Source organism: Lemur catta, chromosome 2 (assembly GCF_020740605.2).
Source record: "Lemur catta isolate mLemCat1 chromosome 2, mLemCat1.pri, whole genome shotgun sequence".
Classification (NCBI taxonomy): domain Eukaryota; kingdom Metazoa; phylum Chordata; class Mammalia; order Primates; family Lemuridae; genus Lemur; species Lemur catta.
Window position 1 is genome coordinate 78263176 of NC_059129.1, and position 26324 is coordinate 78289499.

General features: G+C 38.4%; 1 protein-coding gene and 1 non-coding gene across 6 annotated transcripts in view; both read right to left on the bottom strand.

Annotated features, from left to right (window-relative positions):
- The window catches only part of HMGN3 (high mobility group nucleosomal binding domain 3), a 30788-nt gene extending 5799 nt beyond the window's left edge, over positions 1–24989 (bottom strand). For 3 of the 5 annotated variants that reach the window (XM_045543924.1, XM_045543923.1, XM_045543920.1), the window contains exons 1-2: positions 24699–24989; positions 4341–4391 (exon numbers count right to left, since the gene is read on the bottom strand). In XM_045543924.1, the coding sequence (XP_045399880.1) occupies positions 4341–4391; positions 24699–24713 (66 nt within the window). In that variant the 5' untranslated portion in view covers positions 24714–24989. The remainder of the gene's footprint in view (positions 1–4340; positions 4392–24698) is intronic. The other 2 variants (XM_045543921.1, XM_045543922.1) reach the window with 2 other exon arrangements.
- On the bottom strand, positions 21709–21812 carry LOC123633640. Its single transcript, XR_006733668.1, has one exon. It is a non-coding gene; the product is annotated as a U6 spliceosomal RNA (small nuclear RNA).
- Positions 24990–26324: the final 1335 nt, after the last annotated feature.

Sequence of the window (26324 nt, forward strand, 5' to 3'; positions counted from 1 at the left end):
TCTTCAGTACAACAGTATACTACCTAACACACAGCACATACTCAAGAATACTTGCTGAACAAATGAACTCAAGCTTTCTCCTAATTCTTCCTGCCTTATGCAGGCTTTGCCTCATTACAACAGCTCCAATGTTTCAAATGATTTTTCTTAAGGGGGTCAGCAAAAATGGTCAGTAGGAACCTGTGCCATGATTACGAGGAATCACGGAATTCTTGAAGTGGTGCTTAGGTCAGCCTAGGCCAGCTGGTCAGGCCAAACTGGAAGAAATATTTCTTACCACCTCCACCTCTAAGAACTTTCTTGCTGCAAATAGTCAGAGAAGCTAAACTCATCTTTCTTTAAACTACAGAAGGAAATGAAGCGCCAGAGCCTCCATGAATAATTTTAACCCTGGGGTCTCGAGGAAAGATCAGAGATGGACTGAATGCCAGTTAGAGAATGCGCCGAGAATAGGAGACTGCGCAGGTTAAGTGGTTGGCTGGGATACGCTCACTGCACAGAGCAAGAGGACGCACAGCTCAGCACACAGCCCTGTGGATTAGCACGGGAGGAGCATGCGTATCGGGTCTCCACAGGGAACACCCCAGCACCTGCCATGATTATCATCGGTGCATTCCATGACATCTCAATCCCTCGCAATCAGAATCCAAATCTGCAATAACTTTCCCAGGATGGTTAACTGCATTAATTATCAGCGAAGAAAAGGCAATGTTATAAATTAAACCTGGCAACAAGTGGGTATCTTGTGCTTCTTTAATAAGCTTTCTGAACATGCAGGAGCAGAGGAGCACCCACCAATTACCAAACAGAGCTCAGCTCTGAAGCTTTGGTGTGGCCTCAAGAACTACCTACATATCTCTCAAGTAAAAAGTACAGCAGGCAGAATGATACCCTCCAAGAGCCAAAGTGGCAGCCTCCATGCTAAAGAGGTGAATGAACCTTATCTCCCTTCCTGCTTGGGGTCAACTCACGTGTACCATGTTGGCCTTACCTCACTGCTCACCCCCCCTGACTGGCGGCTGCATCCCCTACCACACAGGACCACATCTTTTCTTACAGTTCTGTAGCACCAATGCCTAGCAGGGGCCCTCAGTAAATGTTGAAATGCACAGAACGGGGAAGCAACAGAAACATACAGCAACTGTGAACTTGGTGTGGGGGACCAGAGATCAGTTAATCTCTAGTCTGGGGCCTGAAAAGGGGCCAAACACGTTAGCTATTACTCAAAACTGCCTCCCTACCCATCTAGTTGTCCTGAGTAAAATCTCATTAAAGTGAGGCAGAATCATGTGAAAAACTCTCCAACCGTGACGCTCCTCCTCTTCCTCCTCCCCTCTCCCCTCCCCGTGCACACCTGAACACACAGGACCAGGCCAAGTGATGTCAGAGAGCCGTTTGGGATTTCCAGAGAGACATTCCAATCTAAGCACTGCTCTGAAGGGCTGGAAAGCTGTTCTGATCCCAAGGACTTAATATCTTTTTTATAATTCAGGTCCAGTACAAGAGTTTCAAAATAAAAAGCCTGGGAAATTATTGCAAAAACAAAATTTGCCTCTCTAAGCTGTCTAAACCAGCAGTCTCTAAAAAGCATATCTTTTACTGTAAAATTATCTTATGACTTCCCACATAAAATTTGCCAGCTCTTCTTTTATGTGCCATTAAAAAAAAAAAAGGCTTTTCTTAAATTTTCCTTTCCAGTAGCCATTATAAGAGATTTTCATTTTCACTGCAAACAGTGGTGGCTGAGACAAACCTTTCACTCACAGTCAGCAGTACTGATTATTCATGCAAGTGTGGATGCCTTCCTGGAAAGTTCTACCAGCTTTCACAGCCTTAATATCTATAAATGACTGGACTGTATTTATTGAATATGAAATAGACTAGACTGCTATTTTTTTCTCTTTAAAACTCTAGTATTTGAAGTACTCATTTGAGACTCAGGCTGTTGGGTGAGACTACTAAGGAAAAAAGATATTGCTCAAAACTGGGAAGTAGGGAAGGATGTACATGAGAACCTTGGCTGGGGAACGAAGAAGACAGAGAAACGGACACCGGATTACCAAATTTTTATGACTGCCACAAAAGGGGTATGGGGACAGAGGATTCTGGATCAGGAGATTCAGATATCTTTCCTGGTTCTGCTACTTCCAAGTTACAACATCCAGGGAAAATCAGGTATTTCTCTGAGAACTTTGCTGTAGTTAAAACAGAGATAACAAAATCTGCCAATCTGTTCTCAAAAATAGCACTTCTCTGACATTCACTATTCCCCTTCCTTGCTTTATTTTCCTTTATATCCAATGCCCAATTATTTTATTTTACTCTCCTCCCCCCCCTAAAAAAAAAAACAGAAGCTCCATGAAAGCAGGGATTTTTGCTTCTTTTGTTCACTGTGGGATCCGTGGGGTCTAGAATGGTGCTTGGTACATTATAGGTGCTTGTTCATTTTTGTTGAGGAATGAATCTTCCATCCTCTCATTTTAGAGTTAGTGGATGGGTCATACAAAATACTGGATGAAAAAAGGCTTTGTAAACTGTCAAGTGTAAAGATCATAATACATTATTTTGTTCATTTATTGTCCAAGTCTCCTAAAGTACTATACTCTGCATAATGCCTTCTAATATCACGGCAGTGGTAGAGGACTTTCAAAAGAGACTTCCCCTTTGTAATTGCCATCTATTCACTATAGTCAAGGCTGTGCATACTCAATGACATAACTGGAAAATTTGGTCAATTCAATGGAAAAAAAAAAAAATCAGTCAATATACCATCTGACCGTTTTTACCCTAAACCACCAGCTAACTGACTTTTTCACTTTTCAAATGACTGTGTTGATGTCCTGTAGATATATCATGAGTTTTAATCTAGACTTGGCTTAAATGACAGGTAAAGAACTCTCCCTAGAAAAGATTTTTGTTAATAATAATATAAAATACTTAAAATATTAATATATAGAAATCATATAAAGTATAAAAATAAAGAAAAATATAAATAAAAATCCTTGGGTTAAAACAATAAGACAGCAGTGCAAGCAAAAATTACACACATATCCTTTATGTCTATCCTAAATAGCTTGATTTGCATTTAGTATAGAGGGATTGGGAAGACTATCGAAGATCTACGTACAATGGTTTCCAGGTTTTCCAATCAACAGATCAATTTAAATGCCAAATCTAAAGACGTTAAAGTTAGTAACTCTTAGCCAACTGTCCTAAAAATTACATTTTGCCATTTTCCAAGAAAATTTAAGCAGTTATCATTTTTTTGATTGGTTCTTATTTTTTGTTTGGGTCTCATATTTATCATTCTTTGATTGATTCTAGCATTTGTGTGGAGACTCAATTTTGGATCACAAACCTCACAGCTATTCCAAACTGTCAGACAGTGAATGCTAGGTACCTGGGTGGTAGGGAAAGACAGCTTTGTTTTGCTTTTAAATTATTTCTTTATAAATTCTGTTAATGAATTTCTTTGTACAAATCTTGTGTAGGAGTTTTGGTATCAGGACAAACTCCTTTGAATTATTAACCACCCTATGAATCACCCAATCAAAGAATCTGTAACTAGATATTGTTTTTGTCTCACTCATGATCCCTTTTGGTTTCTAAGTTCAAGGGTAACAGCTGCAGTTTTCCACACACTCTAAAGCTCTGTGCAAAGGGAATGGTTGTCATCACAGTTACATCTAATTTCCTACTTTCTAGTCCATCTTCTTTTAGAGGTTCATAGTTTTACTGTGGAGGGTCAAATGCAAGCACATCTTCCAAGTTTCTAGCCTTTTGGAGGTGTCCGTATTTTAATACAAAGCGTCTCTGAAACACTACCAACTTAGTTCTCTCAATACCCTAAGAGTTTTCCTAGTTTTAAAAAAGCTTTAATATTTTGACATATTGTGTATCCTTACATAGTTTTTGACTTTAGAGATAACCCCTTTTAGGCAAATATTCAGGACCTAAAAAGTAATTTATAATTCATTTACTAGAGCAGAGAATTTATGAAATCAACAGCCTTTTATTTCCTTGCTGTGAAAGGCAGACTTTGTTCTCCTTGATGAATTTACCTATTATCTCGCCCTTTGCCCAGAAGGAATTCTCAGTATCCACTTCGACAGCAGGACGGACAGGTAGAAACATAAACAACACGGTAAGTGGAAAATGCCTCATCCATGTACCCAACTAAAATGTATCTAGGCCAAGTGAGACTACACGTAGACACTGATCTCTGTTCCACATATTCTCCCAACAACCTTGTTTATAATAGTTTTCATTCCGATGTATACAACCATAACAATATCAAAAACTGAAATTTAAATAAATACAGATGCCGAAGATATACTTACCTCCTGTTTAGTTACTTTGGATCCATCTTTGCCCTCTGTATTCTCTGGAGACTAGAAAAAAATATTTCAGTGAATTGTATTTAAATAAGAAAACACACATTAGAGGAAGATTTTTTTTTAAAAAAGCTATTTTCAATTCCCAGGACCAGATAAGCTGACAGATTTTTTGCAGAGAAAAAGTTAGTTTATAACAGGATATGTTTTTTACACACATATGCGCACACAATGCACACTGCCCTACTTTTTAAATGGGAATGGCGAAAGAACTGACATGAGCCCCTGTTCTCAATGCACATTCACCCTAAGCAACTTTCCTTTATCTTTGATGATTCCACCATCAGTTAAAGAACAGGGACCAGCAGTCAGAGACAGGAGTGCCTGGAATCCTCCCTCCTGTTCCACTTGCTTGTTCTAGTCACTTTGTTCCTTTAAGATAAGGGCAGGATGCTGGTAAGTGTGGACCAACTACAAAAGCACATTTTTAACCCATCCTTACCTCACTTTGATTTCTAGCCCATTTCTTGATATGACCTGACAAATTTATCGAGGATTACTATTTTTCCATTATCAACTCCAGCATCTCTACTACACTCCCGGCCTCAGCATGACAGCCAGGCTACCTGCCCACCCCAGCTGATTTGTTTCCACGTTTTGATCCATCCCCTGGGGCAGCACCTGCTCACTCTTGTCACAGCTCAAACCTGACTCCTTCACAGGCTGCATGTAACTATGGAAACATATACTTTACATGTTTCTTACATTTTAAAGTAAAATATACTTTAGGTTTATTAGACACTTCACATATCCCAATGTTTTTATTCTCTAAGAACTAATAATAAATATGATTAAAACAATTAAACTAATTATAAAATTAAACTAACACATTTTAAAACTACATGAAGCTGGAAGGTAAATATTCAATCTCTACAGCACAAATGGGTAGCTGATCTGAACAGAGCTCTCATCAGAAAAAATACAAATAGCAAACTGACATTTGATACACCAAAATAAAACTGCTACAAGGTAATTGGCTCATTTGATAAAATAAGAACAAAATTCAAAAGATCGTAACACCCACTGTTTGCGGCTGGTAAACTAATATAATCTTTTCAAAGAACAGCTTGGCAATATGAAAAAGACACACAGGACTAATAATAATGATGACCCAGTAATTTCAATTTTGAAACCAGGACTCAAAAAAAGAAACTCTTTGTAAAAATATGGTTTTATCTGCTGTATTTCTAATCTGGAATAAGTGGAAACAACTCACATATCAGTAAATATTAATAATAGAGAACTGTTTAAGTAAACTGTGTAATTATGAATATAATGGACTTAAAAAGTTAGGTTATGTGAATACATGAGAAGTCCACATAAAATAATGCTGAATTCAAAAATTTACATCATAAAATAGTATGTAAAACATAGGTCCTAAATATGTATTATAAAGTCTTTGGGAAAGACAAAAGCTTTTCTTGAAGGCAAAGGACACAGTGAGCTTTCCCTATTCGCTAGAGATGCCTGTCACCCAAAACCTATTAGTTCCCTCTGTCCAGAACCCTGCATGTCTGTGAACTTCTGTTGCCCAAGTGAACAAACTGTTTTCTTCCCCCTCCATGGAACTTTCCCTATCATGAAGGGAAACAGAGCTTTTTCTTTTCTGCTCCCCACTCTCCTGCACAGGAATGTTGGGTTCATAATCTTGTGTTATATCAGTCGAGATAGAGACAGCAAAATCTTAAAAAGTCTGGGCATATGAAGACAATTCCTAGGTGGGCCATTGGGCTTTGCTCACTTCCGTGGCTACAAACTCAACCTTTCTGGCCACACACTAGACTCTCTGTTGTCCAGAAGTGCTGGGCTCTCATTCATATCTGTCAGGTCACTCAGTAGATTTCAGTCTGGGTTACTCTCTACCTATAATTGGTAGGCAGTTAGAGCAGCAGCACATAGCTAGTATCAGAAAAAAATGACATTAATAACATTATTTTCATATTCTTCTATGCAGTGGATTAGTGATAGGCAATAGGATCATAAGATCACTTCCTAAACACTGGCCTAATGTTTGAATTGGATAGAAATTATTCAAAAAGAGAAACTTGGAAAGACACTATTAAAAAGCAGATATACTGAAAATGTTAATGCCTTCATACTAATGAATGTAAGACTCTAGATGTGAAGAGCTACAACTCTAGGCAAAGTTAGTTTCGATTTACAAGCACGTAACAAATTTATAATCAGGAGCAATGGAATTTGACCCTGGCTCAGTGTGACACAGTGGTATGGATGCAGGTTGTGGACTCAAACACCTGACTCGAATCTTGGCTGTTTACTTAGGAGCTGTATGATCTGGGGCAGTGAGTTGATCACAGTGGCTCAGTCTCTTCATTCGTGAATGACAGATGATAATGACAGCTAACTCAAAGGGTCATGGCTTATGATCAAGTGAGATGTTGGAGAAAGCATTTCACAAATGGAATTGTTATACCGACATTATGCAATAAAGAAGATCCAAGATCTTAAGGAGTCTTCTGAATTATAAAATATGAGACTATATTCAACACAGCCTTAAAGTTGAGCATATTTCCATATACCCAGATACCCTGCAAATTGGTCATCTATTTTTGCTGCACAGAGTAGCAAGTGTACTATTTTGGACAGGCCCACCATCATAGGCTGTCATCATGTCACCCTCTCCAACATTAACAGTGAGCCGTGAGGTTGGAGACAGGAAGGAGAGGGCGTGGTGTAAATAGATTAAAACAGAAGCTCAAAACTTCTTGTCCCACGGGATAATGAGCAATAAAGACAAAGAAAAGGGGGAAAAGAAGGGTTGGAAATGTATGTAGGTGATTGCAGACGTACTTCAACCTTCCAGCAGGTTGATGTGAAGGATGAGGAGGGTTAGATGGGACTCAGGGAATGCCAAGGCAAAGGGGCTCTGCCCCAGTCCCCAGGACACGGCAGTCTGAACCAAGGACAGTCAAGAGGGCAAGAACTATGGTCACACAAAGAGGTCTCATTCACACAGCTGAGGCTCCCTCAGCTCTCAAGTGGCCTGATACTGAGTTGAGAGCCAGCGAGGAGGAGGGGGATACATGGGGTGGCCAGATGGAGAGCATAGCAGGGATTCTGGGAAGTCTGGGCACCACCAAGAGGTGATCTGAGGGCAAGTCCGCAGACAGGTGGATCACTGAACACCTGGTGACTGGATCAGGACAGAGAATCAGCCAAGGGAGCCTGAACTTTGGCACTAAAGGATTATTCTAAGTGAATGTGGTGATCCAGAATAACCTCAAAAGGGCAGGTAACTTTGGTCAGCTACAAGCCAGAAGCTTCACTGAGTCAATGAGGCTGAATAATTGACACCCTCTAGAGCTGCAGGCCCCAAACCCCAGGCCGTGGACCAGTACCTGCCTGTCTGTGGCCTGTTAGAAACCAGGCTGCACAGCAGGAGGTGAGTGGCAGGTGAGCAAGTGAAGCTTCATCTGTATTTATAGCTGGTCCTCATCACTCGCATCACCGCCTGAGCTCCACCTCCTGTCAGATCAGCGGCAGCATTAGATTCTCACAGGAGCTCGAACCCTACCGTAAACGGCACATGCGAGGGATCTAGGTTGTGCGTTCCTTATGAGAATCTAATGCTTGATGATCTGAGGTGAAGCTGAGGCAGTGATGCTAGTGCTGGGGAGCAGCTGCAAATACAGATTATCATTAGCAGAGAGATTTGACTGCACGATAAATGTAATGCACTTTAACCATCACAAAACCTTCCCCCACTCCCTGTCCATGGAAAAACTGTCTTCCATGAAACTGTCCCTAGTGCCAAAAAGGTTGGGGAACACTGCTCTAGGGGATATGTTGAAAAGGTACAGGAACCAGTCATTATCAAACAACTATATCATCAGGTCCTGTCTTTGAGGGGTTGGTAAAACGCTCATCATGAATCTGATGGGCACCAGAGCAAAGCAGGCTGATATACTCTGGAGGGATTTGTGTTAATCCCAGATGAAGGCTTATAAATTTGTTCCAGGGCCTAAGGGTCTAAAGAGTGTCACAGCAGCCCCTAGGTTCTGCCAGTAAATGGGAGAGCTAACTTCCTTAGCTGAAGAGATGGGGCATCCTTGATGGCTGATGTGTGTGTCAAGATATATCAGGACAACTTTTTCTTCATCATTAGAATCAAGGTTTACAGTTTTTCAGGACACATAGGTGGTATGGAGCATGGACACATATCATGTGGGAAAGTCTTTTTTCCTCACACCAAGTGCTAAGGCCGACACAGGCAAGATTCCTTACCTGGTCTCTCCAAGAGGTGATTTAACTTTTGTTGTTAGTTTCTTGTGCCCTTTTAGGAAGCTGCCTATGTGGGGATGCTCCTGTATGCTCTCCCACCCTATACTGGCTCTAGGCTTTGTTTCCTGTACCCTAAAGGAAAAAAGGAAAAAATGGGCAAGGGGGTGGGAAGGAATGCTTGCTCAATCGGATTTCAAGATTTAATAAAATAAACAACATAGTAGCTAACACACAGCAATATGATACTTAAAAGAGATACCAAAAACTCAAGGACACAGAGAGCATGAAAATAAATGGACAGTGAAAAATGTATACTAAGCTAAAATTAATTAAAAACTAGAAATAACCCAAATATCCATCATCAGGAGGATAGTTAAATACAATGTGGTACATAATAAAACAATATGTAGCAGCGAATACTACGTAGCATGAACTATGGCTATGCAACACAGAGGAATCTCACAAACATAATGTTGGACAAAAAAGGGAAGTCACGGCATGATTCCAAATAAAGTTTTAAAATGCATATACTAAGTGGTAAATCTATGAAGAAAAGGAAAGAAAATGATGAATACAAAATCATACTAGAAGTTACCTTTCGGTAAGGAGAGGGGAGAGTGATCTGATTGGGAGACACAAAGTCATTGGTAAGTGTTATATTTCTTAAGCTGGATGGTGAGCATATTGGTTTATTTTATTATTCTTATTTAAATCATACATATATATATAGATGCTATGTATGTATGATGTGTTTTATGTTAAAATGTCTTTGATTTATAAAAAACCTAAGAGGTTTTGAAGGAAAAATAGGAATGAAGGAAAAATATGTAATTTTTTTTTAGATTACAAATTCTGAAAATAAAAGCAGGCTCATTGAAATAAAAACTTCAAAACACAGATACACTCTAGATCAGGTACAATAATTAATTTCTCACAGACTGCTGCAGAATTAACCCAGAATGCAACAAAGAGCAATAAAGAGATGAACAAAAGAGAGGTCAGGAGATGTGGTTAACTGAGAAGCTTCACCTCTATCTAATGGACATTTCAGAAGCAGAGAACACAGTAAGAAGGCAAAGACATAATAATGGCTCAGGATTTTCCCAAATTAAAGTCTTGAGTCTCCAGATTAAACACTTACACCAAGGAACAAACTAGAAACAAAATGAAACAAACAAAATAATACAACAAGGCACACTGTAATAAAACCACAGAACATCAAGGAAAATGAGAAAAGTCCCGAAAGTTATCAGAGTTAAAAGGTGAATTATCTACAAAGAATTACTTCTCCACCAACAACTACAAATGTGAAAAACTATGGAGTACTGGTCAAGGAGTTGAGGAAAACTGTCAGCCTAGAATTCTATACCTGGCTATCATTCAAGAGTGATGTAAATTTAAGCCATTTCAGAATACAAATATGAAGAGAGTTCACCTCCAACCAAGTCTTTTTTCTAACAATGATCTATTACTAAACGATCAACTTTAGCAAAAAGAAAAATGAATCTAGATGGAAGGAAAGTATATAAGAAGAAATATATAAAATATATCAATAAATCTAATTAACTATTATTTGTAAATATCACCTATTGTTTATATGTTTAAAAAGTTTCAGTAAAAATCCTAGACCAGTGCTATCCTATAGAAATATAACATATGTAATTTTAGATTTTCTGATAGTCATATTATAAAGCATAAATAAACAGGTGAAATAAATTTTAATATTTTATTTAACTGACTTTATCTAAAACTTTATCATTTCAACAAGTAATTAATGTACAAATCATTAATGAGATATTTCAAAAACTTTTTTGTACTAAATCTTTAAAATCCAGCATTTATTTTATACTTACAGCATATCTCCATTCAAATGCTAAATTTTTGTCAGGAATATTTGAGCTGTATATAGAATTCAGAAAATTTATAGTAGTTTCATCCAGTTTGTTCCAAACATATTTAAAATTTCCCAATAACTAAATTTAATATCAATTTTTAAACTTAAGTTGATGAAAACTAAATAAAATGAAAAATTCAGCTCCTCATACTTTTTAAGTGCTTAATAATCTCATGCAGCTAATGACCACTATACTGTACAGCACAGGTCTAGACAATATCAATCACAAAAGATGGGAGTGGGGTGAACAGATAAGAAGTTAAAGCATAGGAGGGTCCTGGTTTTGTTCTGGAGGATGATACAGATAAAGAGTAATTTTAGCCCTTGTTAAAATAAAATTTAAACATTACCATTACAAATTTAAGAACAGAAATAAGATCTATAAACTTCCAAATGAAGAAGGGTGGAATAAAGCAAATTTTATCCATAAAAGGCAGGGAAGAAAAGAACAAAACAAAGAAAAAACACATGAGAAATAGAAAACACGAAATAAGTCATTACAAAAAGTCCAAATATACTGGTAATCACAACATACCTAAACAAAGTAGACCCATTCTTTATGTCAATTAACAAAGGGAAGAAACAAAGCAATACATATACATGATTCCAATTTTACAAATTTTAAAACGTGCACAAATCCATATTATGGATGTACATGTGTATGCATCGTAAAAGTATAAAAACATGGACTGGAAGAATACATAACAAATTCATGATACTTGTTTTCTCTAGGGAGGCTGACAAGGGAAGGAGACCAAGTGGGTGTTCAGAAAAGAAATTAAACCTTATCTGTGACTATTTTATTTTTTAAAAAGATCTGAAGCACATACGATTTTATTCAAATTTTGTGAATTCTGAATGGTAGGTAAATAGGTATGTTGTTATATATTATTTCCTAGATTTCTATTTACATTTTTTCCAAATAAAAATATTATCCATATTGGGGGAAAAAAGGACTAAAGCAAACTTGCTCTATGAAACCCAGTTTAACAGTGCCATGTCTATTCCCTAACACAAATTCCATGACTAGGTTTACTCATAGCATTTCTATATTTCTTAAATGTCTTATAAATCTGGTTCATATACTGCCACTTTTTCTGTTCACAACATATAATTGCTTCATTTGTGCTGATATGAAGGGACTGGATTCAGAACTTCTCTTGGAGGAGTGTGGATCCCTTCAGCAGCTGAGCAGTTGTGCTACCCCCATTCTTTCTTTACACAAAGATGCCTGGGTCCCGCATGTGCAGGGCACCCAAGTGTACTGACGGGACCACAACTGTATTTTTCTTCAGTCTTTCCAGCAGTCCCTATCAGCAAACCAAGGGAGGAAACTTGGAATTTTATTCCATAGACCATCCATAAGGAATCCACAGGAACTGCTGAGCTTCTCAGGAGGGGCACTGTGCAGTAATGAGCCCAATTTTCTCCCCTCAAACTTAGGAAGGTATCAGAGAAGACAGGAAAATCCCCTTCAACAGTTGCTTGGGAACTGTTCTAGATGGACCAGCATGTGAATTTGTCACTGTGGAGAAGGACACTGAGGGCGTGGCAGGAGGCCGGCAAGTTTAAGGCTAGGGCACCCCTGGTGCCATGATCCTTAGCCACTCAAGAGAAGAAACAAAAGGGCTCAGGGTTCTCAGCACAGACTGCTGGATCTGTCTTAAAGTTCCCAAATCCTTACCGCTAAGGGTAGACTCTCAGAGTTTTCTTTCTAAGAGTTTAAGTGACAAGGGCTATTGTTTCACGACTTAAGTGAATTAGCTGAAGGCCTAGAGTCCTTAATAAAATTCAACTAACCATTTGCCAGCACCCACAGAATAAAGCCAGTCTCAACTCTAGGGTTATCCATGCTAACGTGGAAAAAAGGTGGTGGTGGATGTGACAGCACAAACAGACGGACAATCATTTCTTTTAACCTAAGGAATGTATTGTTAACATGTTGTTAACACGATTTTTCTCCAATTTGCTAGCCAATATTTTAAGATTTTCTTTATTGTTTAAAATTTCTTTAAGAATTAATTTGCATTTTCTGTTACAAATCCAAGGCTAGAGGAAAAAAAAGCAGTCCAATAGTGAAGTGGTTAGCAGAGGACAACCATTCTGGGACCAAGAATTTCAAATAATGCACCACATAAAAAACTGAAATGTGACATACCTGTCATTCTTTGGTTAAAATGAACTCAACTACCTGATTAACACAAGGTTAATTCTCCCCACAAATGGGGCATTGCCCGTGATATTCTTATGAGGTTTTTCAAATAACAGGTAGCCTTCTTAAGGACCCTGGAAGTTTTATTCAAAGCTACAAGGACACTATGCTTACTTAGCATTGGCATGGTTATTTTCATTCATCCTGTAGATCTATGTTTGGGATCCCCCATTATTGCGTTGCTTTATAAAGTAATACGACACTTTGAATTGAGAGGTCACTTCACAAGATTAATAATCAAGCCTATGTTAAATTTCTTTGCCACCTCCTGACCTACTTGGCTTATGAACTTCATCAGGTGACTTCTATAAACCCAAATTGCATTGATTTAAGGTCAGTGCAGGCCGGTATGTCTTCCCCAAATAACAATTTGTTGTTCAAGATAAAAGTCATAATTGAGTAAGAACTCTGTCTTTGGATGAACTGAAATAGACAGGAATTCTCTCTTTTCTTTCTTTCTTTTTTTTTTTTTTTTTTGAGACAGAGTCTCGATTTGTTGCCCAGGCTAGAGTGAGTGCCATGGCGTCAACCTAGCTCACAGCAACCTCAAACTCCTGGACTTAAGCGATCTTATTGCCTCAGCCTCCCGAGTAGCTGGGACTACAGGCATGTGCCACCATGCCCAGCTAATTTTTTCTATATATTTTTAGTTGGCCAGATAATTTCTTTCTATTTTTTAGTAGAGATGGGGTCTCGATCTTGCTCAGGCTGGTCTCGAACTCCCGACCTTGAGCGATCCACCCGCCTTGGCCAATTCTCTCTTTTCTGAAGGATACTTTTAGAGAAAATATTTTACCTGCAATCAGGTATGAAAGATAACGATAAATAAAGAAAAAGCTGTGTGCAAGTATGTTCAGTGAAACTTTATTAGTGTAAATACACCTAATTCAATAACAGGGGTATATATTCAACATGAAAGAAACAGTTTTAAATATTTTACACTCCTTTAGTCTGAGTTGCTCCTTTTATCTGAGCTATCTTTTTCATGTGCTATGATTTTGTGCAGATGTGATCATAAAGAAAGCACCTGGCTGAATGAGAAGGCTGGATTCCAGACTGGTTCATACTTGACTTCCTGGGACCTGAGTTTCTTCACCAGTAAAACTAAGAGAACGGACCCTAAGATCTCACTCAACTGACTGACTAGGCTGCTCACGTACTTATGTATCATACCACCCAAGTCTCATGTGTACATTATAGGAATACCAGGCACTGAGTTAATTGGGAAAGGACAAGCAAAGGGGCACAGAGGAATAATAATAATAATAATAATAATAAAGATGAATATTGTACTTATGTGCAAGGCAATGATCTAAATGATTTAATCCCCACCACAGTCCTATGAGGTTGGTTATATAGTATTATATCCATTTTATTAATGAGGAATTGTGGCCAGAGAGGTTAAGTAACTTGCCCAAGATCACTCAGCTTGTAGTTCTGCTGGTAAGTGGAAGAGCTGGGATTCACCTCAGGGAGGCTGGCTCAGAGTTCATACTCTTAAACCACTACACCACTCAAAGTGGTTTGTACTAGCCACTGGATGCAGATCTGGGATGCTACAGAAGAGCAGAAGGCTTCCAGTTTGGAAAATGCTTTAGTCTGCAGTCCTGGTTGAAGAGCAAATGATATGCAATGAAGTGTTTCCTAATCCCCCTCATTCGTGAGCCTAATGAAATAATAATAAACAATAACCCATTAAAAATACTGTATGTTGAGTTGCACAGAATTTTACTATTCTGTGTTTCTAAGTGGTTATATATACAGATCTAAGTATTTTTTTACCTCACTATTAAAACCAAAGACACAACACAAATCATTTCTATCATTTTTAATAGTACTTTACATGTTCAATGTGCCTTTACATAGTTGTTGCATTTGATCCTTTTAATATTGCCAAGATAAACAGGGGCAGTCTTAATATTCCCATTTTATAGATGAAGAATAGAGATTCAAAGAGATCAAGTGACCTTCCCAAGGTAGAGTGGCAGAATCCACACTAGACCCAAGTCTTTGAATTCTTATACACGGCTCTTAAATAGATGTTACTACATGGTTACTTTATTATTTTCCTATTTGCTCAGATATGAATTAACTTCTAGCAAATGATAAACAGTTATGATGTTCCTTGCGCTTTTGCAAAACTAATCAGCTGACTGTGATGATTTACATGTGATCATTAAAGGGGGAATAATAAGATTAAAAATTCTAAGTAAGGGGTAAAGTATAACAATGAGAAGTAGATGGAAAGAGTATTATATGGAATACATATGGAGCTTTAGAAGGAGTTTTTAAAGCTTCACATTTTGATCACCTCCAGTCTTTGGTATGTTTATCTCCCACAAACACCATGCCTGACTTCCCAGACCGTGACTTTACACAAAGGAGAATGTAACTAATTCTGTCCAATATTGTAAAAAACCACAGATTAGATCTTAAAAAAGGGAGAAAGAAAAAAGAAAAAAATTCAAAAACCAACACCTCTCAGGGTAGATTTTTTATTTCTTTGTATGGGGTCAAAATAATCAAGATACAATATTAAAGTAGTATCAGTTTATATTTTTAAAACAACATTTGTAATTAAACATTAATCAACTGGTAATCTGGAACTGTGGTTCCCAATCCCTGGGCCTCGAACTGGTCCATGGCCTGTTAGGAACCCAGCCAGGCAGCAGGAACTGGGCAGTGGGCCAGTGAAGCTTCATCTGTATTTACAGCCACTCCCCACCGCTCGCATCACTGTCTGAGCTCCACCTCCTGTCAGATCAGCAGCGGCATTAGATTCTCATAGGAGCATGAACCCTACTGTAAACGGCGCATGCGAGGGATCTAGGTTGCGGCTCCTTATGAGAATCTAATGTCTGATGATCTGAGGTGGAGCTGACGAAGTGATGCTAGCGCTGGGGAGCGGCTGCAAATACAGATTATCATTAGAAGAGAGGTTTGACTGCACAGTAAATGTAATACGCGTTAATCATCACAAAACCATCCCCCTCAACCTCATCCATGGAAAAATTGTCTTCCATGAAAGCGGTCCCTGGTGTCAAAAAGGTAGGGGACCACTGTTATAGAACACTGAAATAAAAATCTATCCAGTCCTAGGTCCAACAGAATTTTTTAGCTGTTAAGCTTTTATTTTTATCTGATGAGTTCCAAGAACAAAAGCACCTGCTCACTTTTTAAATCCAATACATAAGTAATGGAGGCCTAATATTTATATTATAATCCCTCAATATACTGCATAATGTGCAAGTGTATTTACAAATTCCTGGACATAAAGGAGTATCCCTATTATCCTATACATAACACATTAATGAAGACGATATATCATGGAAATAGCAAATCCAGCAGTTCATGGTGGAATCTGAGAAAATATGAAGAGTCTTAGACTTTCAATACTCAAAGAAATCAATACTTGGATGAGGAAATTGTGTATATATATCTTGTATATAACCCTACAGTCCTTTGGTTACTGAAATACCTGTAAGGCTTCATGATAATGTGCCTCTCCTACCAAGCACAGGGCTGGACCCTCAGGCCAGCCTTAAGGCATGATCACAGATAATAATGACTTATTGGGTAACTTTCTATGACTGGCACCTAGAAGTGAGGGCATCAGCCTATATGGTGATAAAGACAACATTTAAACAAATTAACACTCATATTTACATAACTCTTGACTCTTCCCTGTTTCATTCATTAGGTACCTTAGTTTAAATAAATATACATGAGGTTATTAGAAATAAACATGTATGAGACATGTTACGGTGTAATGTTTAAAGGCAAAATTCTTGAGTTAAAGAAGGCTGGCTTATGGCCGGGCATGGTGGCTCACGCCTGTAATCCTAGCACTCTGGGAGGCCAAGGCGGGTGGATTGCTCGAGGTCAAGAGTTCGAGACCAGCCTCAGCAAGAGCGAGACCCCGTCTCTACTAAAAAAATAGAAAGAGGTTATCTGGCCAACTAAAATATATATATAGAAAAAAAAAAATTAACCGGGCATGGTGGCGCATGCCTGTAGTCCCAGCTACTGGGGAGGCTGAGGCAGTAGGATCGCTTAAGCCCAGGAGTTTGAGGTTGCTGTGAGCTAGGCTGACGCCACGGCACTCACTCTAGCCTGGGCAACACAGCGAGACTCTGTCTCAAAAAAAAAAAAAAAAAAGAAGGCTGGCTTAGAATGCTGATTCTATCCCTTCCTAGCTGCGTGACCCAGAGGAAATTCCTTAATCTCACTAAATACCATTATTCTCCCCTGTTTGTGAAAGTCTGCAGGACTCACTGGTTAAGTACAGGCTCTGGAGCCGGACTTCCAGGAGTGAAATCCCAGCTCAGTCATTCCTTATCACTGAGGCTTTGAGGAAGTCCGTTAACCTTTGGTGCCTCAATTTCTTCCTCTATAAAGTGGAGATTAAGAACAGTGCACATTTTATTGGGTAGTTGGAAGTATTAAGTTTATTAATGCAAAGTGCTAAGAATAGTGTCTCACTCATAGAAAGCCACCTATCTTTCTCATCTCTGAGATGAGATAGCCTCATAGAACTGTTGAGACTTATTGATTTTATTATGAAATATAAAACCACAGTATATTTCCCTGACACGTTTATGTATCTAATAATGTTTTTATTTAAATTAAGGTGCCTAATGAATATAAAACACACAGTTCAGGTCTGGCACATCCAGGAATTCAATACATAGTTCAATTTTAATAGAAATAATGTATTTATGTTAATTACTGACATAAATTTCTCTAAAATACTAAATTTTAGAGCCAATTTTGAAATTTAAAACCACTTTTTCTATTTCTCTACTTCTAAATGTGCATATCATTTACTTTCCCTGTGATTAAATATGTATTTGCCTTAGGCTTATCTAAACAGCCCTGTTTCTGGACATTACCACCATATATAAGAATACTGGACTCAATAAATACCTTGACCAAGAACTATGTGATTTGACTGAATTCTTCTAAAATGACAGCAAAATGTACAATAAATAAGCAGCCAGCAAAAAAGTAATTCAACACTTTGATTTGGTTTGTTATCTTCAACACTGATTTTTAAATTACTCAGGAGACTAACATCATATTTCAACATACTAGGTACTGTGAAAGCAGACAGCTTAAATGGTGTTTATTTCAGTCACCATTTCCAAATTGTACCCTGCAGGAAAATGGAATATATTTAATTTTGGTGTAAACAAAAGCAGTGTTTTAGGGGAAAAATACAGGAAAAGAAGATCACTTGATAACCGATCTACCACAGAATTTTAACGGAATATGGAGATATTTTTAAACATTTTTTTCCTGTGAGAAAAATCAACCATGTAAAAATGCACAAGATTAAAGCTTATATTCTTTCAAAAACACATTTGTCATTTGGTCGTTGAACATCTACTCCTATAATTGTAGTGGACTGGACATCCAGGAAGGGATCTGCTTGCTCTCTAATATCCGCTGCATGTGCCATTTATCCACCTACAAAATGGAGCCTTGGTGCTTATTACAAGCCTATTATTTCATTGTGGTTCTCTTAATAACTAAAATCGCATCATCACAGTAATGAACATCCATTGACTGTTTTACACAGGCCAGGCACTTTGCTAAGTACTTTTGCCTTCACCATCTCATTTAAATTCCCACAACTCAATAAGGTGGAATATATTATTATTCCAGTGTTACAGACGAGGAAATTGAAGTTTAGGGAGAGGTTAAGGAACCTGCCTTAAATCATATAACTATTAATAGTGAACAATGAACACCAGAACCATACTGGACTTCTTCACAGTATATGAAATTAGTAAACTTACTTATTATGAAATAATTGAACTTATTTTCTTCCTTTGAAAACCATTCATCCACTTGTGTGACAAATATTTACAGTACCTGTGCAAGGTGCTATGGGGGATAAAAGAAAGATCAGAGCCATCAAAGACCTCATGGCAAAGTCAAATTCGAAGGATTACAAAACAAAGTTAATTCAAAAATAGGCAATTAATCAAAGTAACTTGTGCTCATCTAGAAACATGGTGGCAGACAATAACCTTTAAAACACAAGAGGGTGGTTAAAAGCTAAAACCTCTACCCTTTTAACCAAACAGCAACTCTGTGTCAGTGTTTCTTCTTTGGACATTCAGCCTGGCCACCCTTTGAATACTCACAACTCATAGCTTTTCTTGTGGCTGGCTCATTATCACTTTTTGCCATGAATTATAAATACTTGCCTATATGTCTTACCTGCCCTGTCAGAGTCAAAGGTCCTTAAAAACAAGGGCATTTATTCATTTGGTGTGAAAAAAACAACAATTCTTCACTTAATTTCCCAAAGTGATGGTACCCTGCATAAAGGCGATGCTCAATGAATGTTTAAAATGGAGTGAATGAATAAATAAAATGTACAGCCCTGTCATTTTGGAGCCTTTACTCAAATACAGGTTCCATATCAATACTTAATTAAACTCAGCAAGCATTTATGGATGTCAGGCCCTTTTGTACTCAGACTGAGAGACTCAATACTGCTAAGAAGGCAATTCTCCCCAAATTGACTTATAGATTCAATTTAATCCCTATGAAAATCATGGTAGGCTTTTTTGTAGAAATTTATAAGCTAATTCTAAAACTTATATGGAAACACAAAGGACCAAAGAGCCAAAATAATTTCAGAAAAGAAGAACAAAGTAGAGGACTGATATTACCAGATTTAAAATCTTACTATAAAACCACAGTAATCAAGATAGTGTAGTACTGGTATAAGACTAGACCTACAGATACTGGAATATAATTGAGAGTGCAAAAATAAAGCTTTATATATATGATGAGCTTAGTTTCAACAGGTGCCTAGACAATTCAGTGGAGGAAGAATCGTCTGTTTCAACAAATGGTGCTGAGATAACTGGACTTCTACTCACAAAATAAATAAACAAATTTAAATCTTTATTTCATACCATACATAAAATTAATTCAAAATGGATCATATACCTAAATATAAGAGCTAAAACTATAAAACTTCTAGGAGAAAATATATGTGACTTCGGATTAGGCAAAGATTTATTAGATGAGATACTATATAGATTTCATCAAAATTAAACTTTTGTTTTTCAGAAGACACCACTAAGAAAAAAATTTTTGGCCAGGCACAATGGCTCATGCCTGTAATCTTAACACTCTGGGAGGCTGAGGAAGGGGAATTGTTTGAGCTCAGGAGTTCAAGACCAGCCTGAGCAAGAGTGAGACCCCGTCTCTATGAAAAATAGAAAAACTAGCTGGGCGCGTGGCGTGTGTCTATAGTCCCAGCTACTTGGGAGGCTGAGGCAGGAGGATTGCTTGAGCCCAGGAGCCTGAGGTTGCAGTGAGCTATGATGACACCACGGCACTCTAGCCTGGGCAACAGAGTGAGACTCTGTCTCAAAAAAAAAAAAAAAAATGTTTTTAAAAGCCACAGACTGGAAGAAAATATGTACAAATAATATACATGATAAAGGACTTGTATCCAAATATATAAAGAACTCTTACAACTCAATCAAACAACCCCCAATTTAAAAAAATGGGCAAAATATCTGAATAGGCATTTCACCTAAGATATACGTTATGCTAGTAAACATGTGAAAAGATGCTCATCATCATTAGCTATTATACAAATACAAATTAAAATTCATTAGAATGTCTATAAGCAAAAAAACTGACAATATGAGGTATAAACAAGTATCTTGAAACAGAATCCTTACGCACTTTGGAAAACAGGCTCCAAGTTTCTTAAAATGTTAAACAGACTTCCATACCACTCTCATACCATCTTAGAAATCTTCCCAAGAGAAACGAAAATATATGTCCCTGAAATGACTTATACAAATATTCATGGCAGCATTATTCATAATAAACCAAACCTGGAACAATCCAAATGTCCATCAATTTGGGAAAGGTTAAATAAAAAGTGGTATATCCATACAATGGAATATTACTAAACAACAACAAAGAATGAAGTATTGATACATGCTACAGTATGTATGGATCTCAAAAACATTATGCTGAGAGAAAGAAATCACACACAAAAGACTATATATTGTATGATTTCTTTTATATAAAATTTCCAGAAAAGGCAAATCTAGAGAGAAAGTAGATTAGTGATTGCCTGGGGCTGGGGTGGGAGTATGGATTGGCTGTAAACAATGAGAGACCTTTCTGGGATGATGGAAATGTTTTAAAACTGAATTATGATAATAATGTTTGCACAATTCTATAATTTACTGAAAATCATTGAATTGTATACTTTGAATGGATGAATAGGTTTTGTGGTGATTAGATTATACTTCCGTTAAATTTTTTTAAAGGAAATTATACTCTCATAATTGAGAGTGCCCAGTGTTTATATTCCTCACCACTGGGCAATAATACTTTTAGTCTTCTTAAAACTAAATTGGATTTTTAACAAATCACATCTCATTATTCTTAATATGTAATATGTACATTCTTAATAAGGTACATTTCTTTGATTTCTAGTAAAACCAAATATTTTGGCCTACTTCAGTCTTTGTTATATTCCTACAAGAATAAACAGCTTTTCCATAAGGACACGTGCGATGTAATCTTTTTAAAATAGCAAACTTTTTCAGTGCATTGTGGTACAAATATTTTTCCAGTTTTTCATAAATTTTAAAATTTTGTTAAGTGTTTTTTTTTGCCATGTTAAAATATTCATTTTCATGTAGCCAAATTTATCTATATTTTCATTTATAGTTTCTGTCTTGGGTGTTATGACAAGTATTCTTTTGAAAGATTATCAGAAACCTTGAGCATTGTTAGTTAACAATCCCATATGCCAAGCCCAATGTTATTGGGCCTTCATTTGAAGAAAATAGATAAAAACCTACTTTCAAATTTCAAAGCTAGAGGCAGATGGGCTTTCCTTCCTTAAACCTTTTTTTTTTTTTTTTTTTTTAATTTCAGCTCTTCATGGGGGTACAAAACCTCAGGTTACAAAAAATATGGAACGCTTCACGAATTTGCGTGTCATCCTTGCGCAGGGGCCATGCTAATCTCTGTATCGTTCCAATTTTAGTATATGTGCTGCCAAAGCGAGCACTCCTTCCTTAAACCTTTAAGTGTAAAGAGACACTATGGTTTACATGCCAAATTCATGGAAAATTGACTCATTAATGAATTTCTGAGGTGATACAATAGTGATAAGGAACTGGAAAAATAAGATGGATGTGAAAATGTGTTTGCTGTTGCTAATCATGCCAGGACTGTGATTCTAGTCCTCACTGGCTGGTGCCTCTTTGCAGAACATCAGATCATCACATAACGACATGACCAATGGAGGCAGCTGTGGATGTCTGACCAGAACAGTCTAGAATTTAGTTACTCATTGTCCCACCACCACCTGAGTCCACTAATGTTATCATTTCCTCTGCTCTTCCACTCACTCACTACCCATTACATAATAAATACAGGAAAGTCAACTTTATTTATTCCTTACAAACTAAGAAAGAGATTAATATGCACCAAAGAACTCCTCACTATGAAGTTCTGTACTGCTTCAAAAAATAAAAATTTATAGAAGTTACAGAAAACCATTTGGTTTAATGTAGCTGCACCTATCACACACAAAGATACACATAAAACTTACAAGGAAACATCATAAAAAGCTTTTATATTAATGCAGATGATATTATGGCCTTGAAATTATATTAATATAACTCCAGGATTCTATTAGGCAGCTCTAAGATTTGACTGATAAATGGGATGGCCATGATAGCCATGTTTTATCTGTGGCTGCTCCTGTCCAGGTACCAACTGAGGTCTTTGGGCTCCAGGTATGAATGAAAAGCCTTCCTATTAATCAAGGAGAGGTTTTCCATCTCTGAAGAACACTCTGATGCCCTGAATGAAGGATGACTCACAGGTTTGCTTCTAGTCCCAGGACAGCTGGCTAATTTATTCACAGGAATTCCCTGCCTTCCAGGGAACTAAAACCATAATCAAAAGCCAGTTACTCTACTGTTCTTGTTTTCTTCCCTTCTGTCTCCTGGAGAGGGGTGGACAGTGAGGAAAAATAAGAGTAATGGTTTCACCAACCCTGGCCCTTGGTGGGTTGGCCCTTCCTTGTTCACCAAGCCAGGGTCCATTATACATAGTGAGCACATCTAACCTGCTGTTTATCTAAACATTTGTTAATAATTACCAGGAAAAGAGATGACCCCAACTGACTGACTTTGTAACTAATTTCTTGATGATTAGTTCTTTTGACTCTACTAAAATTCCTAACCTATCACTAACTCTCAGACAAAATGTTGACTATAGTGACATCATTTGAATATCCTCATTCTAGTATAATAGTGTTGGAAAAATACTACTTTCATAAAAATTAAGTTTAAATAATAAATCAACTATTAGTAGTCTTAATATGCCATCCATCTTCTTAAACCGGGAGTCCCTTTGGATGTCTTAAATTCCTCTTGACCCACCCACCACTAAATAAAGAGAATGAGTAAACAATGATTGAGAGTAAGGCCTCTGGGATCTATGGCATCTGATTAAATCTTTGCTATTATTGGTTGGCGAGATATTGGGCAATTTATGTCTCTAAGCCCCAGTTCAATGAGGATAACACTATTCAAGATGTTCTGAGAATTAAATGAGATAATGCAAGTGAAACACGTTGCACAGCACGAGGCACACAGTATGTGCAAAACAAACTCTAAGAGTTTTCAAAACTGTTTCCATTATTATGTTTTTTAAAAAACTGGAGTAGCAGTCAAGTTTCCACCAAATTCTTAGTAATGACATTTAAGGCAAAAATTTCTGGATTTTCAAAACTTAAATATTTTTTAATAATGCAGTCACACAAATTAGTGCTTAGTCTTCAATTGACAAAGACGGATATTACGAATAATTTTGCTTCAGATTTAATACCCACACTAGTTGACACTGTTGGAAACACTGGGGCAGGCGGTGGGAAGGTGGAAAGCGTTTTCTTAGGAACCAGCCATCACACACCAGTTTTATCAGGGAAGAGGAAAGCCTTCCCTGGAGCAATGCCAAGTTGCAGCCAGACCCTGAAGATTTGTGTCCTCGTGCATCGTACTTGGTGTCCGGGGCCTGTGCGGAAGGGGACACAGTCCACAAGGGGCGGAAGACGAGACTAAAATGACCTCAGTTCCCTAGACGCACGGAGGGGCGCGAGAGCGCGCGGACCCCGCCTTGCCGACCGAGTGTGGGATCGAGCAGCTGGAGAGGACTCGGGAGCCCCTGACCTTGGACTAGCCATATTGGGCGCCCCTGGCGACGTCCCGCCTTCCACGCCACCAACTCCGCTGCGAACTGCGCGCAGGTCCAGGCCGCCCCGGCCCCGCCTGCGCCGTCCCCAACCCTGATTGACACTGGAGTTGGTACATACGGGTCTGCCGCGGAGGCGAGCAGGAGGGTGAGCGCTATTTAAAACATGGCTTTCTCTCGCCCTTAGCCTCGGAGCCACCCCGCCGCACCCGGCCGTGGGCACAGCCCACATGGGAATAATCCCAACATCTGCCCGATTTCTTTCTTTTTTTTTTTCCTTTTCAATCTCCCTATGTTTGTACTTGTTTTTCTCCTCTCTTTGCTTTCCTTCCACACTAGTCACAATCTGGCAGTTTGCGAAGAGGAAACTCCCCTTCTGGAAGGGGTAATGGAAAGCCGCTTTTGCTTCTTCTCGTCGGGGGTGGAAACCATTCCAGCGAAAATGAGTTCATAAAGAGGGGACGCCGCGTCGCTGGAGAGAAAGTAACATTCAGAGATCGATCAGGACGCAGGGAGGGAGGCGGGGTGGAAGGGAATGTCTGCAACAGGCATCTGAAAACCAGCGTGGAGGAGCAAAGAGATTCCCAATCCCCGAGTTACTACCGCGCGCATTTTGCGCGATCCATTGCAATGACAGGATGTGCTGTAAGCACATTTGAAGGCCTTTGAAATCTTTTTTGGTAAGACTTACCTTTCTCTTCGGCATAATGACTATGTTGGTGCAGCAAAAAGTAAAGCAAGGGGCTGGAACTGCTGGCACCGCCGCTGGATGCTGCCTCTGCCGCTGCAGCTGCTCACGCGCAGGGCACGGCGTAGCCCGGCCTCTCCGACCTGCACCTCCGCGGCTCCCTCCCGGGGCCCTCCGCTCGCCTCTCCGCTGCTCCAATGAGAAGCCCCGCCAGCCGGCCGCGAGGCCCCATTGGCTGAAGCAACGTTCTAAATTCCACGAGGACACGCCCACCTCCGCGCTCACGGTACGCGCTGTTGTAGTTTCTACTTTACTGAAAAATCTGCCTGGTGACTGAGCATGCCCAGTTCAACTAGTAGCCCTCAGGTCACACAATTCTGGAGTTTCATTGTTTTGCGGTTCCTTCTTTGGGTTGTGTTAGAAAAGTGTGCGTCTTAATAAGAAGGAAAAAGTGTAAGGATGAATACAATAACTTTAAAATGTAAATATATACACAGCAGGTACCTTATACCCATAAAGATTTGTAATGAATATTACATGATAGAGACCTGTAAAGAGTATACTCTGTTCTGGAAGAGTCTAGCAATCTCTGAGGGGCTCGGTTTTCCCCTCTAGATATATAATGACAATAGTACCTAAAATTACTTAGCTAATTTTCTAAAATCCGTGATTATAAGTTTTATCTTTGAAATGTGTATTCAAATGACACCTGTCTTGCCATACTTTATGCATAATTTAATATTTCTCAAAGTTCTGCAAGACATTAAATAGGCATTGCAAAAATACTTCTGGATTTATTATATGAGAACAATTTTACCCTGATGGCAAAACCAGTAAAAGATCTCAAAGGAAAAGAGAGCTACAGACCAATATCCCTCATAAACATAGACAGGAAAGTCATCAACAAAATTTTGGGAACTCAAACTCAACAACTTTAAAAGGGTGATACGTCATGACCCATGAGGTTTATCTTGAAAAGGCAAAGTTGCTTTACTATCTAAAAATCTATCAATGTAATTACCATAGTGATAGAATAAAGTGGAAAAAAGGATCTTTTTTTTTTTTTTTTTGGAGACAGAGTCTCACTCTGTTGCCCAGGCTAGAGTGCCCTAGCGTCAGCCTAGCTCACAGCAACCTCAAATTCCTGGGCTCAAGCGATCCTCGGGCCTTAGCCTCCTGAGTAGCTGGGATGACAGGCATGCGCCACCATGCCCGGCTAATTTTTTCTATATATTTTTAGTTGTCCAGCTAATTTCCTTCCATTTTTTTAGTAGAGACGGGGTCTTGCCCTTGGTCAGGCTGATCTTGAACTCCTGAGCTCAAAGGATCCGCCCGCCTTAGCCTCCCAGAGTGCTACGATGGCTGGGATCATTTTAATAGAATCAGGAAAAGCACTAGTGAATGAATAAGCAAATTGTAAACATGTACAATGGAATAGTACTCAACAATAAAAAAGGAACAATATTCCTACATGGATAAATATCAAAACCAAAATGATGCCTGAAAGAAGTCAAATACAAAACACCATACCGAATGATTTTATTTATATGAAATTACAGAAAAAGCAAAATTAGGCAAGGTTAATTTCAGAATCATCTTAGAAGGCTAAATACATATCATAGGAAAATG